This window comes from Podarcis bocagei (assembly GCF_964188305.1).
Source record: "Podarcis bocagei genome assembly, chromosome: 5".
Taxonomy (NCBI): Eukaryota; Metazoa; Chordata; class Lepidosauria; order Squamata; family Lacertidae; genus Podarcis; species Podarcis bocagei.
Window position 1 is genome coordinate 46,775,592 of NC_138129.1, and position 16,257 is coordinate 46,791,848.

At 39.7% G+C, this 16,257-nt stretch overlaps 1 protein-coding gene across 13 annotated transcripts in view; it reads right to left on the reverse strand.

The window, feature by feature from the left end:
* ANKS1A (ankyrin repeat and sterile alpha motif domain containing 1A) overlaps nt 1-16,257 on the reverse strand; it is a 117,436-nt gene that overhangs the window by 27,281 nt on the left and 73,898 nt on the right. For all 13 annotated transcript variants that reach the window (XM_081195802.1, XM_081195799.1, XM_081195794.1 and 10 more), the window contains one exon: nt 9,028-9,134. In XM_081195802.1, the coding sequence (XP_081051928.1) occupies nt 9,028-9,134 (107 nt within the window). The remainder of the gene's footprint in view (nt 1-9,027; nt 9,135-16,257) is intronic.

Consider the following 16,257-nt stretch of genomic DNA (forward strand, 5'->3'; position numbering starts at 1 on the left):
GTTGGAGAGGACAGAAGAGGAAGTGGATAGGGTAGGGTCAAGTATATTCCTTATAGTCACAAGGCATCAGCGGACAGCATCGTAGTGAGTCAAGTAAAACAAAACTAAGAACAGAATTGGAGTACAAGTCATTTTCCATAACCATGAGAAGTAAAACTTTCATACCCAGTATGTCCTTCTTGCATCCCCTCCTAACTGCAGTTTAACTAATATGAACCCTAGTTGCTAGCATCCTGAGATATTGTATGCTTGAAAAGTGTGAAGTGAACCAAAGCTGACAGTCGAACGTTTATATTTGATTCATCAGAAGCTTTGGGGCAAACAAATGCTTGTAAAGTGACAGCTAATTTTTTTACCCTTCATTTACACCAGTGACATATGACAATCCTTAGTTGATCACCATTGTAGCACTGCCAATGTTACAAAATATATTGAGCAAAAATGAAAAACCATACTGATTCAGATTTATTGTGGGTTTGTGAATTTTAGTCATGCCTCCAAGTGCTGTTGTTTTTTTAAAGTAACGAGTGGTCAATTGATAACCCTTCAACACAAATTATTCCTTCCAAGTGTGAGTCTCCAGAACTTTCAAGCTACATTTTAGTAGGAAGGACATGAGAAAGAAAGCATTTGTTATTGGCCTTGGAGTATCTTGGAACAAGGAACTATGAACATACATATGCTTCTCATATGGGAAATAATCTACTATGAGGGCAAAACTATTTCCCCAGAGACTACATATGGTTGTGCCTTAAATATAGCGTGTTATGTTTCAGAAGAGGAGTATTTCTTATTTCTATAGCAGATGGAAAGGAAGTGTAAGGAATGTATAAAACCAGCATGCAGAGACATGTCCACAATAGCATTCCACTTTTTCAGAATGCAGCTAAAACATAACATTCTCTTGTATGCAAGTTACCTCTGCAATTATTATTATTGTTATTGTTATTATTCATTTCATTTCTATACTGCTTTGCATTTTAAAGAAAAAACCCTCAAAGCAGTTTACAACCTACATTAAAATGTCAAATAAAACAACACAGAGCAACAGGAAACAAAAATATTATCTTAAAGATTTCAAAAGAAAACATTTCAAAGGAGGTAAACTACAGAATGCACATCTAATGCAGCAAACAAAAAATATTATCTTAAACATTTCAAAAGAAAACATTACTAAAGGAAGTCAAACAAAATGCACATTTAAAGCAGCATAAGTAGCAAGAGAGTAAGATATCACAAGCCTAGAACAAGCTGCTTTTGCTGCCAATCCTGCCAATGGCAGTGCATGACAGGCGATGGCTGTGCAAGCTCAGGCTCAATGACCTGGGTCTGCACTAAGAGACAGCCAATTATTGATTAATTCAAAGAATTCAAGTATTTAAAAAATGCATTGGCCATGATCTGTATGCATGCCTTAGGACTTGGGCATGACCAATAGTTAGTTAGTTAGAATTATTGTACCCTCGTTTCAAACTGTTTTTTGAAACATACTTGAGTTTCAAAAGCAGCTAATTGTGTAGTATGGGATTGGACCAGTGGCAGCTGTTCAATGAGAAAAATCCCACAAATAACCACAAATAGTCTATTCCAACACATTGTTTCTCAGCAGATTTTGATTCGCATATTTATATTATGAGAAGGCAGACACAGCCATGAGGCCTAAGAAATGCAGGAAGGTTAAGAGTCAGTAGTGTAAATTTAATTCAAAACAGGATCAGTGCGGGTTGAAAAGCAGATTACTTCTGTGAAACGTATCACTGCTAATATAGGAAAAGTCTAGGGCTTCAGGCTAACTTGGTAACATACATTATATGATTTCGCTTTTATCTGACAGGTTTTTTGTTAATATGCTGGGGTCTTACAAAAGAAGACAGGGAAATTTCTAATCTTGAGGTCAAAATATATGGGACAATGAAAATGCACAAGCCACTTAGTAAACTTTTTATTAAATTTCTGTAAGCAGCAGTATTTCTCCACCACCAAAGCTGCTGGTTTCCCCTTTGTGAAACACACCCATGCTTATCTTATCAGGGCAAATGGCTTAAGGGAGAAAACAATTTTATTCAGTGAAAATTGTGTAGTTTTGCCCTGATTTTGGATATAAAGGAATGGATTGTACACAAATTAATCGAGATCTCCCTATAAAAACCATGCGCTCTATCTCTGGTAGAAGGCAAATAGTCTTAGGTTATTACTCTCTACACAGACTCTGCACATTTAATTTAGACAAGATGGGGCAGGCATTTATGCTATTGTATCCAGTGTTTCTATGGCTCTAAATTCGACTGCTGAATGTAAGAAAGGGAGGAATACCATGAACAAGTGAGCCTGGTAACGATCACTGCAGGCTAATCAGACTTGACAGTAAATTGCATTTAGTCAAATTAATGTCAGAACTTCAAATTATTTGCAAACATCCCGTACTTTAATACCCCTCAATTTTTACCTCATTCCTCCAATTAAAAAATGAAGCCAGAGGAGCCTAGGGCACTACATGAGGAGAACAGATTTGCTTCTGACAAAGTCTCATTGAATCATTGTTGCACGCCACACTTTTATGGGAAGTTCAGTAGCAGAAAGCGGAAGAGGCAAAAAGTAAAGAAACAAAAATGTAATGGCTTAATGTACCTAAAGAAAGATGTAAAGGGATGGACCTGTATTGGGATGTGGTACATATTACCCCTCCCATCACGAACTCAGAACTGTTTCTAGTATGCCGATTTTGGTAAACTCAAATAGCAGCTGTTACCTGTTCCCAATAACTACAAACAGTGGCAGACATTCATTCTCTACCCATGAAGGTTTTTATTTTTTCACTTGGCTTTAAGGAGTGCATTGCTGTACAAAAAGCCTCCACCATGTACACTGAACTAGATCCTAATTTAAGTTTATAATTTCAGCTATTACCACTGTTAACTACCTTTACACCCTGTCTTTCCCCCAAGAAGCTAAAGGTAGCACACATTGTTACCCTCTAATTTTCTTCTCAAAACACCCAGTTTAAAGTCCAATTCTCTAATCACCATACTACAGCTAGATTGCATAATAAGGACAATGCTACAGTTTTTTGGGGGGTGGGGCAGGAGGGATAACCTCTGAGTGAAAAGCAAGGAAAATACAATCTTCATGTTTACTACAGTTTTGACCAATGGGCGCCTAGCCACCGAGGCACAAATAAGTCACAGTATGGCTTATTATGTCATGTGAACCCAGACCATAAATTGTTTGTTTCAAACAAGCCATGAGCAGTAAGCCAGAAACAAACCAAGAACAAACCTACTATATAGAACATATGCAGATGACTGAATATAAACAAAGCAAGGGGAATTATATTTTAACTACACCGTGGCTGCTTCATCCAGAGCTTTTATACATGGGCCACCCATAAACTTGCCTTGTCAAGTTCCAATAGCAGTACCAATCCTAACAGGTGTTACTGTGGGATTAGAATTTTGACTGCCTAAAGGCTGGTGTGACATTGTCCAATGTGGTGCACTGTGTATATGTATGTGTGTTAAAAAACCTGAGTTGTCTTCTTTGTACATTTCATGATATTTTATTTTTATTTTTAAAAAACTATTATCAGTATAATCACTAAACTGTATACCAGTATACAATTTGTAAAGAGGCTGCCTCAGGTTGTCCATTAAATCAGTGATCAGAGATAGTGACATGTTACTGAATTAATGCAGCCCCATCTTGTAACCTCCTGTTATCAAACAACTGCATGTAGCATTGCTTAGCAGCTAACAGCACTAAGCTAGAGAATGAAAGAATCTGAATTCCATTACTGTCTTTACCCAAACAAAATATGCCATTTCGGGAGTAGTGACTTTTCACAGAAAAATGTAGGCAGACTCCAGTTCTAATGCTCTGCAGCTATTCTCTTCCAAGCTGCATGCCACTTGTTCGAAAATAAATTATCTAGGGTGAAATGCATAGAAAAGTATACAAAATGTATATATTATGAAGGTAAAGCTTACATAGGGAAAATGCATACAGAAATTCATTGAATTTAAATGCAAAATTCTGATGAAGTCTTTTTTTTTTATTAAAAAAACCCAGCAGAAAAGGGATGAAACAAACTTAAGATTGAATGCATGATAAACTGACACATAACAGAAATAGGCACACCTTGAATCAAGCCTGGAAGGGAACATACAACCAGGGCAGATCAAGCAGTATTGGAGTAATATGCTCTGACCCACCTGTTCCAATAAAATAACCTGGAGGTGGTGTTTTGTACCAGCTGAAGGTTCTGGACACATTTCAAGGGCAGCCCCATGAGCATGTTACAGTAGTCAAGGCTGAAGGTGACCAGAACACACCTGATTGTGGTGAATTTTAAGTGAATTGCTCTTTTGAAGTGGATCACAGAAAGAGAAATGCAAGCTGTTAATTATTTTTGGGTGTCACAGCAATTCCCATATATAGTGATTATTTTGTTACATGCAGTCATGATACTTATTTGGTAATCTTTCTATTTACCACCAACTTCTATTTACCACCAACTTGGTCCTTGTCTGGACATGAAAAGTGGCAGATTGGAAGGGCAGCAGACAGCACTTATCCATATCTTTATCTAAAACAGAAGTGTTCAAAGTAAGTTTCTACAGAAACCAGAAGGTTGCACTGTCATGTTTCCTTCAGTCTAGTGTAGATCCCAGGTGTCAGCAGCCAGGGCTAGTGCCTACATGCTATTTGGTTTCTAAGGAAGGAAGTTGTGATGGCTGAGGCAGAAATGGCAACTTCCAGGTCCTCTTTTTGAAAAAGAGTTTGCAAAGGTACTTCTTCCAAACAGGAGGACAGAGGAAGTCTACTGTTTCACCTTTCCATCTCATCCCCAGAGTCTAATCACACCACTTCCTACACACACCAGGCATGATTGTGAGTCCCCACTTGTCTATCATACGCCCAACATCCTAACTAAAAATGAAATATTATTTACATGTGGTAGCTATAGCTTTCACAACATGACATCTTTTCTCAACCACCATATCAGCACTTATTTTGGAAACTGTTTTCCCCACAGCAGATGCATAACTCTTAATTTGAGTATATTCACGAGGAAGCCAATAAAGTAGGAACTTTAAACAGAACAAAAACAGCATTTGTCCAGCTCTGGCAAAATGCATTTCACACTAATATTACTTTCAATGCCTGAGATATTTGATCCTGTCTGAGGAAAGATAATTCTGATGCTTTTTTTTTTTTAAAAAAAAGAAAAACACAACTGGACAGCATCAGGAAGGTGTGTGTGCGTGTGCTTCACCTAATTTACCTCCTTCCATAAAGCAGGACATATATTTCAAGCACTTGTCCAGCTTTTCTTTGAAAACAAGATTATACATCCTCTTCAGACATCTTGCCCCATTGTTGAGCTATTGATATAGTTCTAAGCAGTAAGAAAAATTGTGCAGTATCTTGGATAGTTCAACCCAGAATCTCACATAATTTAGCCTACGTTCTATTTTTAAAAATCCCAACTTAATTTTTATTATTGCTAAAGCAATTAGCCTAATAGTCTATCTGGCAAAGTGCAACCCATTACCTAACATGCGTTGCTAGCCTCTGTGACAGTGAGATTTAATGCAACCCTTTTGATCTGTGCCAATCCTTAAGAACCATATAAGCTCACAAACACATTATTCAGTTTAACAAAAATCTGAAAAATCTGTGTTGGCAAAATATGAAATGAAGCAACAGATTTTTCTAGAGAATTCTGTCCCAACTGGCTTATGCTGTCTGAACCCTTTGTGAAATCTAATAAGTAGTTTTGGACTATGAACTATGTAGTTAACATGCATATGCTTAGATTCTGGACTAGGAAGAAGAAACTGACTTTCAAAAGTGAACTCCTTTTGTTGCAGCTTTATTCAGTTATGAAAACCAAAAGCCAGATGTGAAAACTACTAACACTGATGAGGAAAATAAGGGGAGTAGCATTTATGATCCTTTACTTTCTTATTTGGCTAAAACTTAAATCTGTTAAGCATGTATATATTGTAACAGATAATGGAAGAATTATGAACTAAGCTGTTACTGAAAAAGGTACCCTTAAAGGCATCACTATGAAAGAAAAAATGGATTCCACCAACCACTTTAAAATAGGTGCAGAAGCAATGTTAGGCTTTCTTGTGAACATCAAACTGCTCTGGGGTGTAGAGAACAGAGTTGCAGTGATTCAATCCCTAAAATGTGTTCTTTAAAGTAAAAAAATATTATAAATGAAAATCAGAATTGGAATGATGCCCTTTATATACATATATAGGTTGAAATAGCCATCCATGGAACTCAACTAAAACTCAATAGAGAAACATCTTCTATTGATTCCAAGAAATGTACAAACTTGCACAGGGATCATACCATAAAATTTTAATCTTACAGTCCTTGAGGAAGAGATCACTTTAAACGAAGTGCAGCATGCAAACATGCTACTCTTGCTACACAAAGAAGCAGTTGTAATCCTTACACTTCTTCTACCAAAACCAAAAGGAGAATATTTGTAACTCAAAATATCCCAACGAAAGAATGTAACCAACATCCATTTTTCTGTCACACAGCCCTTTATTTGGGGTTATAAACCATGTACTATATGGGAGCTGTCCAGGGTATTGAAAGTAATTATGGGTATGGAAAGGGCTTAGGGAAGATTCTCATGTCACTGTTCTATTTTCTGAAATTGATTATTCTGTAATAAAGAGCACTGCAGCAAGAAAAATAGTCACACAAGTACATGGTTCCTAATGTGCGCAAAAGTTACACCTGACACCCCATTCTTATTCAGCTATGTAACCTCATGAACAACTATGCAAGAATCTGCCTTTAGGTCAGATAAGCTGCATCAAGTATTTGGGTTCAAAACTTCCCACTTCAGAAAGATCCTTAAAAAGGAAATGCAGAATAGCCGAAAGCTTGGAGCACTTCTTAACAGAACTAATATGGTAATACAATATATTACTTTCTTCTGTAGCCAGGAGTTTAAAAGTAGCATGTTAACTGCCAAAAATTAATAAACCATACACTTAGCAGTGCTTTGTTTATTAAAATATTTAATGTGTATTTATGTCTGCCAACATTCATTAAGACACGAATATATCGCCACATTATTATTTCAGAAGAGGTATCTAAAATATGCTGGAGAAAGTTATCTAATCATTTGCACTGGATGGGACTAAGATAGTAAATTGGTTCTCTTTCTTTTGTTAAATTGGTTCTCTTTCTTTTGAAACTACTGGATATGGGCATTGTGACAGTCACTGTTTATAAGAAAAATGCCTGGCAAATGTATCCATGTTCCTTTTATTTCATTTTCCTGCTTTGTAAAATATAAAGTATACTTTCCTAAAAATTCAAGGTGGCAGCAATAATGGAGTCCCAATAAAGACAGGTGTGGTCTTAAGTCTGAAATAGAGGAACTTTAAATTTTAAATGCATGTAAGAGGCTTAGAAGGAACAATTAAAAATAAGTTGTCCCCTACATACTTTCCCCCTGACAGTATGAATGATACTAACAGTTTGTATAGGTGTTATTAATTCCAGTCATCCACCACTTACGGAATAGTCATTAACTGTAAACAGTTAATATTTTGTTAATATTCTTTGTTAACTCTTAGTGAAGGCTACACCTTTAAGTGAACAAATAAACACTACTCTGATTATTTAAGAAAAGCACTACCTGAAGTGGTTAACCCTAACATGATTTTGTGAAAGCCTAGTCCACTTTGATAGCTAAAAGATTTGAGTTGTCTCCATTTCAAAAGAAAATTTACTTGTTTTGCATGGCTAGTGTTTTAACATGTTCAGGAAGGGATATCTGACCAGTTTTCAAACTCTGGACCTTCTGAAATTAGATACTGACCTTTCCTGAAAAATCAGCAAAGTGAACAGAGAGACATTCCTATGCTCAAGCTTTTTTAAGCAATTCAAAATCCTTCGCATCTGCCTTTAGGAAGGTGGACTGACAAAAAAATCTACTGTGATTACGGATTTGCAAATGTGTGGTTTACATTTTCTGTGAAAATGGACCAAAGGGTGATAACCCATCATTTTAGGATACTAAACCTTTGCTTCTTTCATAAAACGACTTCTTAAAGGAAGTTGGCATGTTAATAATTCAAACTCAGCAAGGATCCCCTCGGTAAGGATCTATTCCTTCCTAGTGCTGATGAATGATTGAGCCTAATTTAGCTAAGTGCTGACAGGGCCAACTAATGTTCAGCAACAATGATTGCATAAACAATGTTGTGCTTTAAGCAGCTAAGTGATATGAATACCAAGGCAAGGATACTACACCTATTATGTAATTTAACCAGAATGGCCAAAGCTTATTCTGTTTTGAACTGTCCTGTCCATAGATATCAGGAAGTATTGGGAACGGGTTCTTAAACAAAATCAAAATAGTTGAGATCCATCCTACATATGTGAAATGGGTTAGAGAGGAAAGCACAGGAGTTTGCTTCTGCAATACTTAGTAGAGAATGCATCTTTACCAGCTGAAGCAGCAGCATTTAAACAAGCCCCCAAATATACATGCATATGCAATCATTCCAGCAACATAATCTCTAGCCTGCAGGTTGCTGAAAATGTTCAAGGAGTTAACAACTGCAGAAAGAATTCAAACATTTTTCTGTCGTTCATTTCCATCTGAAGCTGGTAGCTCAACTCTCAACTCTACTACTCAGGTGTCAACACAGCTTGAGTTTAACTGTTCATCTAGAAAAGCTTTCTTGATGTTCTTTCTATGAGTTTGGGATTTTTATGAATACATAGGAGAACCCCCCCCCCAAAAAAATGTTTTTTTGTGTGTGCTATGTCCGTACTCATCCAGACAATCAAAAGGAATTCAGCCTTGCCTTTGATGTGTTTAATTTGATCTGACAGTGCTGCATAAACTGTTTTATCTGAGAACCAAATAATGCAAATATATATCTGTATTGTACAAAACAAGTTTCAATTTGCTTTCCAAAAGGTAAGCTCTGCAAGTCCCAATAAAACCTTGTAACTTTTTCCAACAAAGCTACTTACCAGGAAGCGAACATCATCAAAGCCATTGAGAAGCAGTTTGCTCTCATACTGCTGTAAGCCGATGGACTCCAGCCACTCCCCAACACTCTGCTCCAGCATCCGTGAACCTGACGAGAGAGGAATCGGCAGACGCTTGAAAAAGGAAAACCCATTAAGGCGGTAGCAGCGGCACTCTGAGGAAGACAGGTGGCATTGCCACATCATAGTCATTACCATAAAGAAGCCAAACCAAGGCCAGAGCACAACAATTAGCTGACAGACAGTTCCTCTTCTGTACACAAACCATGAACAATAAGCTTCTGTCCTGTTCAAACTAGAGTGTTAATCGGTCTCCTGGTTATACTCAAACAAACTCTGAATCCAAGCTGTTTAGAACCATTCCTGGGGCCAAGGCATCACATGCACTGATTTTCTGGCTCAAGTGCGCTCCTTGCCAGGCAAAAGCATCCCAAACCTCACAAGCCTCCTGGGTCAGCTCCTTGTTTCATCTGAGGGGGCTGAAAACTTTCCAAGGCATCATTCCAAGCCAAGGCTACAGGCACGAGAGACAAGAGAGGGCCAGCTCACAAATAAACACAGCCCAGCAGATGCTTGCATCCATGCAACTTCAGATGCATTACCTTGTACAACAGGCCAGTAAGGAAGACTGTTAGCACTGGAGGTGCAAAGCAGTTAGAGAGAAAATACATCTTCATGCAGCTGAGAGAGACAAACAGACACGATGGGTGTTCAGAAAAGCAGCAGCAGCCAGATTAGTGAACAGCTGTCCAAAGGAAGACATGCAAGACAAATAAAAACAAAAACAAAAAACACAAACTGCAGTAGAAGAATAAAGATTTATACTTTTTTTCCCCCAACAGTCCCGGAACAGGCAAACCATGGTACGGGCTTTTCTTTGTTATTTTATTATAAGGAGTGGAAGCATGAGGGACAACAAGCCTGAGCTTGGAAGTCCTGCCACTGTCATTTTATCACCTATCCAGATGCATGACATCCTGACAGCCGGTATTGACTGATCTGGGCTGGGAACCAGCGTCAACATCTAGACTGGAACAAATAAGTATACCGGAGCATCCAGTCTGAGCAAAAAGATAAATGGTCAGCTCATTTTCCACCCAACATGCCTGCTCCTGCCAGTTCTTTGTTCACTTGTATTTGCCCGTCCTTCATTTTCTTCCACTAAAGGCAAGTACTACCTTCAAATTCCTTACTGAGATAATGAACAGCTTTCAGAACAAAGCATCTTAGCTTGTTGGTTTAAGGGTGAGGAAAGCCAAGCAAGATGAACACGCCCCCTCCCCTTTTCTCCGCAGCAGATAGGGTTAGATATGTCCTGGCACCTCCTTTCAGCCGGTTAGTCAGAAATAAATTCTTCCAAGAGCCCCGTAGAAGCTATATGGAACGCCTCTTCTTCCCTCCACACATCAGAGGAGAGTCTAGGAACTTGTTACTTTCCCTGTGCAGAACTGGTGATATTTGATGAAGCAAGGAAAGTTCAGAGCCCACGTCTTTGCAGTCCTCAGAGGAATTGCTATGCAAGTCACGCAGAATTTTCTCAGTCTTCCTAGCATGTCCGTCACTGAAGGGCATTTGCAAAATATTGATGAAGACACCGGGGTTGCAGTCTTTGAACCCTGTGGTTATCAGAAGTTCTGAACATCCTAAACTAGCCTCCACCCCTTTCTTTCCAGACTGCCTACACAATGCAGTGCTGGCTATTATCTGAACAATCGAGGGGTTAGAGATCCTGTTACGCTGGCCTTCAGAAAAGATCCTCTGTTAAGCAAGTCAGTGTTAATGAGTGCTCGGGAGCTGGCCAGCCTTCTTAATGCATACTGCAGCACAAGGGATGCAGCACTCACAAAAGATTTCCTCCTCCCTTCTCTGACAAAGCCTGGGCAAAGGGACAGCATCTATATCCCCAAATTCCAAGCAGCAGGCTCTTGCTGGCCAGAGATTCTTTCCTTATCCAGGGCTGATTCCTTTCTACTCCATAAGCAGGCAAAAGGACTCTGGTATTTTCCCAGGCAAGCATGTGTCCCTTTCAGAGAGCTGCAGCAGACTGCTTTGTCTAAAGGCAGCAAGCTCCACACTTGCAACGTCTCTCGCTCTCTCACTGGCTGTTCCCTCCCCTCCCCTCATGCTCACACCCCTCCCAGAAGCAGCAGTGATCAGGTTTCAGAACAGAAGCTGGCAAGGGAGAGAGAAATAAGACGGCAGCTTTGCAATATTCAAATTGCAATTTCAAAAATTTGTTTGATTACCCTGAGCCATGTGGTGTGGTTTTTCAGCATAAAACGGATACAGTATGCGGGGATTAATTTATCAGACGTGAGCTGAGATTTTCAGATACTGAAAGGTAAGCATGACTGAAGGGAGTCAGACCAATTGTAAACAAACATATTACACCAGCTTTCTATATGCCTGCATGTAGCATTTGCTTCGTCTTGGATTATTAAAGATGCTTTGCCTCCACAGATCTGATCTGATACTGTAGTTATTACACCAAAGGCAACTTTTGTGAAGCTACTGGGGAACAGAATTGCCATTGTGGGGGGATGAAGAAGTCAAGTTACTAAACTCTCTCATAATTATTTGGGAGCAGCAGTGTACAAGGGCCCTGAAAGTTTTTAGCTTGGATGTTCGAAAACCAGAGCCAGAATATACGCAAAGGCCCTAAACAGCGTTTTCGTAGTAAGTATAATTTCCAACACCTAACTATTGGAATATAAAATCAAAATCAAAACACAACTCCATTTCAAGTTTGAGAGTCTGAAGAAATTGCTTATGTTGTGATACTGATGAAGACAGCCAACGTAGTTTCATAGTTTTCCACTTAAGTCTAAAGTGTTTTGCATTTGCATAGCATGGCAAAAGAGAATTAAGCTAGAATTTGCCAGTTGGAACTAGTTTGCCAAATGAAATTATCCTCTCTCCTCATGCACTGTTCTGGGGGTTCTCCCACCCACCCCAAGCCAATTTTGGAGATGCTGTGTGGAAAGCCCTGTTGCCCAAGAAAAAGCCCTTGCATAGGGCTTCTGCTAAAAGAATCCTACCCTCTGTGTTTAACTAGGGACAGCTCACTCAGGCAGCACCAGACCATTTTTGGCCACCAGGAAGGCTACTACATTAGTTTAACCCTGAGCACCTTGGATTTGGTAGCAGTTTATTATAATGGGATTGCAACCCTCTGACTGCAAAGCAAAATGACCTTGATAATCAAGACTCTGTACCTTCATGTTTGTACACCACTATAAGACTATGGAGAAACCACTCATTCATTTTGGGCATGTGCCTAGACATAAACAGACAGTATCTTGATACATGGTCTGCATTAGAGAATGCATTTAATGCAAACTTGAGTGCTAAATTGAAAACATATCAACTACAGCCACCAAGAAAAAGCTACACCAGGGGCTCTCAAACTTTCCATCCCCAGGGCCTGCTTCAGATAGCTGAAAATTACTGAGGTCCACCAGTTACAAAATGGTGGGGCAGGGGCAGAGCCCATCTCAAAATGGTGGCAGATAGAGGCAGTTTGACATAATCAGGTGGCAATTACTGACATCATTTTCTACAAATATATAATCCATCTTTGGAAATTGCTAAATTATTTGTCACAGCATTTTCATTGCGCTGAGGAGTTTCATAGCTCAGGTTTCCTCAAGCTAAGCACAGACATTTGCTCTGGAGGTATTGTGACAGCCTCCTCGTTTTAGGTAGAATTTGCTGATCCAGAGGCTCTACATGAAGAAGACTTACTCTTTTATATTTTTCCCCATCTCACCTCCACATGCCTCTATTTTTAGTCATGTCCTGTAATTTCTTCTCCCATTCTGCTTTCACACTCAACTGGACCTTAACCCCACCCCTAACCTCAGCATGCCAGCTTCTTCCTGGTCCTCTTTCATTCATCCCTCCTATAACAGCTCTCCTCTCTTATCCCTTTCCTTTCTATTCCCATTTTATTTATTATTAATATTCATTAACAGCAGCATTTTATCTTAGTTTCTCATTTCCTTCAACACCTCCCTCTGGCTCTTTCTCCTCAGAGGGGGGAGACATTCATTCCCTCCTCCCTCACTGTACTTCTGCTTCTCAATCACTTGTACTCAGCATGGGTGCTGGCACTGGTCCAACCAAAATGCAGTGGCATGGCTAGGGGGTAGGGCAGGCATGTGAGGAGGCCTTGGACAGGCTGTGGCACTGAGGCCACTAGCGGATCCTAGTCAGTGGTTTGGGAAACCATTAGTCTGTACCAATCTGTACCAAAAGGAGAACATTGGTGCAAATTGCCAATCCTTAAAAAGAACAATAGGTATTAACTCACTGCACTGAATAATACTGTCAGCTTTACTACAGTGTTTAAAATAATGAACTGGATGCAAATTGCAATGAGCTTTTGTGCAGCAGAATACAGCACATTTTAGCTATACTGTTTAACTAGCTACCAAATTCTCTCTAATGCAACAAGACTTATGTAAGCAAACTGACGTTGCAGTGGCCACTCATTCTTCTCTGGCTTTGGGTAATAAAATGACGGATGAAATCACTGTAAAACCAGCACACTATATACAACCTCTCCATGCCAAGGGAATCCTCTCCTGCAAGAAAACTGCAGCAAAGAGAGGGTTATTTTATGCCATGAAGCCATTTTGCTCCAACACAGTAATTTTTTCAAGTAGAAGGGTAAGAATATTAAGTGGATTAAGACCAGATGGAAAGTATACAAACCTTACATTGCAAATAGAGGCCCGAGGCCAAGTTGTTGCAGAAAAACAAATGCTTTTGTTTTCATGTGGCAGACCCCTTTTAAAGATATGTTTCTGAGGATGTGTTGCCCTTTTAATAGATTTCTTAATCAGTGGTGCTAGTGAAAATGTTCATGGACAAGGATCAGTGAGCACATTTCTATTGGGACAGAATGCTCACTCTTTGTAAAGCTTTAGAATCCCATCTTGGCAGTAGCAGTTTATATTGAACAGGGCATCCGCACATCCCAAAGGAAAGAAAGGTCTAGAGCCTCTGCCAAAGTCTCTGCAAGAAGACCCCAAGCCTTTTAAATTTAAAGGTTGGTTACTTCAGTCACTGGTACATGAACAGAGACAAGGGACATCCATAAGAGACCCTTTCGCACATAACCCCAATGTGTGGAAGGAAAAGGAAGACTGTGCCTGCTGCCCCCATTATTTGAGTGGATCCTGGCACCAACTCACATGCTGCTCAGAACATAGGCAAGGGGGCTGTGTGCATGCAGACTTTCTATATCAGCAGGAACTCAGCTGCACATGTATAGGCATCCCTTGCCATAATTCCATTTAGCATGACCCCCTCCGCCCTCCATGCTTTGAGTATACCTGTGGACTTGTGAATAGCCCTTTGCTCACTTCTAATTTTAGAATTAAAGGAAAAGCAAACCCTAGGAATTCACGTCTTTGAAGTGAGATCGGAAATGACGAAACAAAAACTTGACGAGCGACACCGGGAAGCTCTAACTGCCAGCAGTCTAAGTGACACTGAACAACAGAATATACAGTGGTACCTCGCAAGACGAATGCCTCGCAAGACAAAAAACTCGCTAGACGAAAGGGTTTTTTGTTTTTTGAGCTGCTTCGCAAGATGATTTTCCCTATGGGCTTGCTTCGCAGGACGGAAACGTCTTGCAAGTTTGTTTCCTTTTTCTTAACACCGTTAATACAGTTGCGACTTGACTTCGAGGAGCAACTCATAGAACGCGGTGTGGTAGCCTTTTTTGAGGTTTTTAAAGACTTTGGTGATTTTTGAAGCTTTTCCAAAACTTTCCTGACACCGTGCTTCGCAAGACGAAAAAAATCGCAAGACGACAAAACTCGCGGAACGGATTAATTTCGTCTTGCGAGGCACCACTGTAGAGTGTTATGGTCCACACAAGAGGGAGGGGACAACCCATTTCTAATGGTAGTACTCAGTAGAAGAAGCACGTCTCATTTGATGGGCCACACATAAACATGTAGCCTAAAGGCTATGCTTCTGGGAGTGGCACAGTTCCAAAGGCCTCGGATCAGTTCCTTCCACTAGGCAATTGTTATTTCTACTATGTAAAAAGAACCACGTTCAGCAAGGCTGAATGCTATGCAGTATTTCCTGGAATGTTCATTGCTCCTGTATCAGAGGATTATGACTATGAACACAATGGACCCTTCCTCCACTTACAATGTCCATTAATAAAAATATGTATCACAAAATGCCTTTAAAAGCAGATGACAAATTTAAGCGCACAGCTACACATTTGCAATATTTATCCAATTTAAGCGAGTAAATTTAGGTAAGTTGAAATGATCGCTGCAGGCAGGCAAGCAAGGAGGGAGGGAGGGTTTCTTTATGCGAACAGGACCAATTACTGAGCCTCTTCAGAAAGGGGCATAATATGCTGAGGTGGGAAATCCAATCCAAAGAACAGCCTGATACGTTTCTTTTGAAACTTAAACTAATTTGAAGATGATTCCTTATGTTGAACTTGTTACAGAATAAGAAGAGAAAGGATCTGCTTGGACTGCAGCTCCAGCAAATTTCCTTCATATAACTTTTGTTCTACAGTCACATAGTCAGATTTTATAGGAAAATTGAATGACTTCCAGTAATGTGCTCCAATAATGGCATACACTTTCTGTGGACACACACGAGACTCCTATTTCACTCCTCCTTTAGTCAGCGCAAGCAACAAACCTTAATCCGTGACTTAGCATTACATCCAAACCAGGAATCATTGTTCGTTTCACTCCAAATGAACCAAGATGTTACGCCAATATTTGTTCTTGGCTTACCAATCATGGTTCATTGGAACCAAAACAAATCTTGATCCCCAGGTAGGACATAATGCGAAGACAATGATTGTAGTTAGTTGCTCCCACTTGCTGGAAGGGAGAATTGAAGCAGGAGCAATGTCCGCATTCACAGTGAACCATTGGCTGTAGTTTGCTGTAACATATGAACTGGGCCAGCAATTATGAAAGGTTGCTGATAAATTTATATTTTTAAATAAACAAATAATCAGAACAGCATTATGGAGTGCCGGGGGGGGGGGCGACGACGACTGACAGAAGCAAATTATATATGGCAGTCAAATGCACCTCTGATCTGTTTTAGTTTAACTGATTTGCCAGAAAGTACATTTTTCTGCATCAACCAAATTACAGAAAAAGCAATTCTGCCAAACAAGGAAGATCAATGAACATAAACACACTGGTCTTC